The sequence below is a fragment of the Notothenia rossii genome (assembly GCF_949606895.1).
Source record: "Notothenia rossii genome assembly, chromosome: 6".
Classification (NCBI taxonomy): domain Eukaryota; kingdom Metazoa; phylum Chordata; class Actinopteri; order Perciformes; family Nototheniidae; genus Notothenia; species Notothenia rossii.
Window position 1 is genome coordinate 38,105,240 of NC_136909.1, and position 1,399 is coordinate 38,106,638.

At 37.2% G+C, this 1,399-nt stretch overlaps 1 protein-coding gene across 1 annotated transcript in view; it reads right to left on the minus strand.

The window, feature by feature from the left end:
- Positions 1–1,231: 1,231 nt before the first annotated feature.
- The window catches only part of ddr2l (discoidin domain receptor family, member 2, like), a gene marked incomplete at its 3' end in the record, with an annotated part of 47,375 nt that continues 47,207 nt past the window's right edge, over positions 1,232–1,399 (minus strand). Inside the window, exon 16 of the mRNA XM_079689888.1 lies at positions 1,232–1,363. Within this exon, the coding sequence (XP_079546014.1) occupies positions 1,232–1,363 (132 nt within the window). The remainder of the gene's footprint in view (positions 1,364–1,399) is intronic.

The window sequence follows — 1,399 nt, forward strand, 5'->3', positions numbered from 1 at the left end:
TGAACAATTGTATTTTAAATTATTTGATTCTAGTAATGGAACAACAGACTTTACTTTTTTAAATATTGCGCTAAGGCTTGCTGGCTAATCTATAAACGTACAAATCTCTGGACTCCAACATAGACATAAACACATTGAACATACGTGTACATTTTACAGGCCCCAGCACACAGGTAAAGAGATAACGTGACATAAGATTGTTGCATTAGATAATGTCCCATCTATCAGCACCCATGTTGTTAGAATTGGCTTGATTTTCCACTGGTAACATACTCAAAGGTAAGGTACTTTAAAAATAAAGTTTCCAGTGCTAGATGTTAGTGTTATATTGTTGGAGTTAAATCACAAAGATGATTTTTTTTATACATTTGATATATGTTTTATTACTTATAATCTTTATTTCTCTTTGGCAACAAAAAGGGACAACATTTTTTTAATTATTATTTGGTTCAAATGTGCCCTCCATCCACTTACTCTCCTAAATAACCCACAGTTACCCACTGACTGATTTTCAGTCTTTGAACCACACAGGTATCAACGCAGCCTCTTGGCATCGTGATGTGAACCTCAGCTAAACAAAATGTATATCCACAAAAAAGACCAACAAGTAAAATAAAATAGAATAAAAATCTAAAAATAAACTACACTACAATTTGACCCTAACCCTAGCTCCAGTGTGGGTTAAATGAACATGAATAACTGAGAGACACAGACAGTGCTTTACAATCATAATAAAAACCACAGGGACAGTTGAAAATAACAAGACTGAAGAGTCTGTCCAGTTGTTGGCATCTTTAAAAGCCAAAGACAAGAAGAAAATTAACGTTTACGCAAACTTTGGCACCATAGCAAAATGGGAAAAAAAAGTGTCAAAAGGTTTAACAAGATGTTTTGGTCGAAGGGGCTTTAAGGAGAGGTGGGAAACTGTAAAATCAGCAAGCAAATAGAAATATTTAAAAGTATTTGTTCACTACCAACTGTCAGGTTTGTTTTCCTCTGAGTACACAAGCCTTTCTCATTCTACCTCAACTTTGTCTCTCAGAATAGAGTGCTGATGTTAACACAAAGAAAACCCACTTTCTGACCACAGTTCTGTCAGTTTCCGTTACCCCTCTGACATACTCTTATAACATAATTCCAGTCCTTTCTTTTGTGGTGTCAGTCTATCTTCTTGTAAAGAGTCCAGATATGGACATCCCACAGAGTGGTACATCCAAGCGGACACTGCTCACTAGTTGACATGGGGCTTCAGGGCTTGGTAAAGTCCCTCGAATGTGGGTCGGTCGGGTATATCGCGACTCCAACAACACATCATCAGTTCAAAGAGCGAAGGTGGACAGAGCGGAGGGCCGTAGAGGAAAATCTAGTCGAAAAGACAAAGAGATCGTTAGTAAAGAAT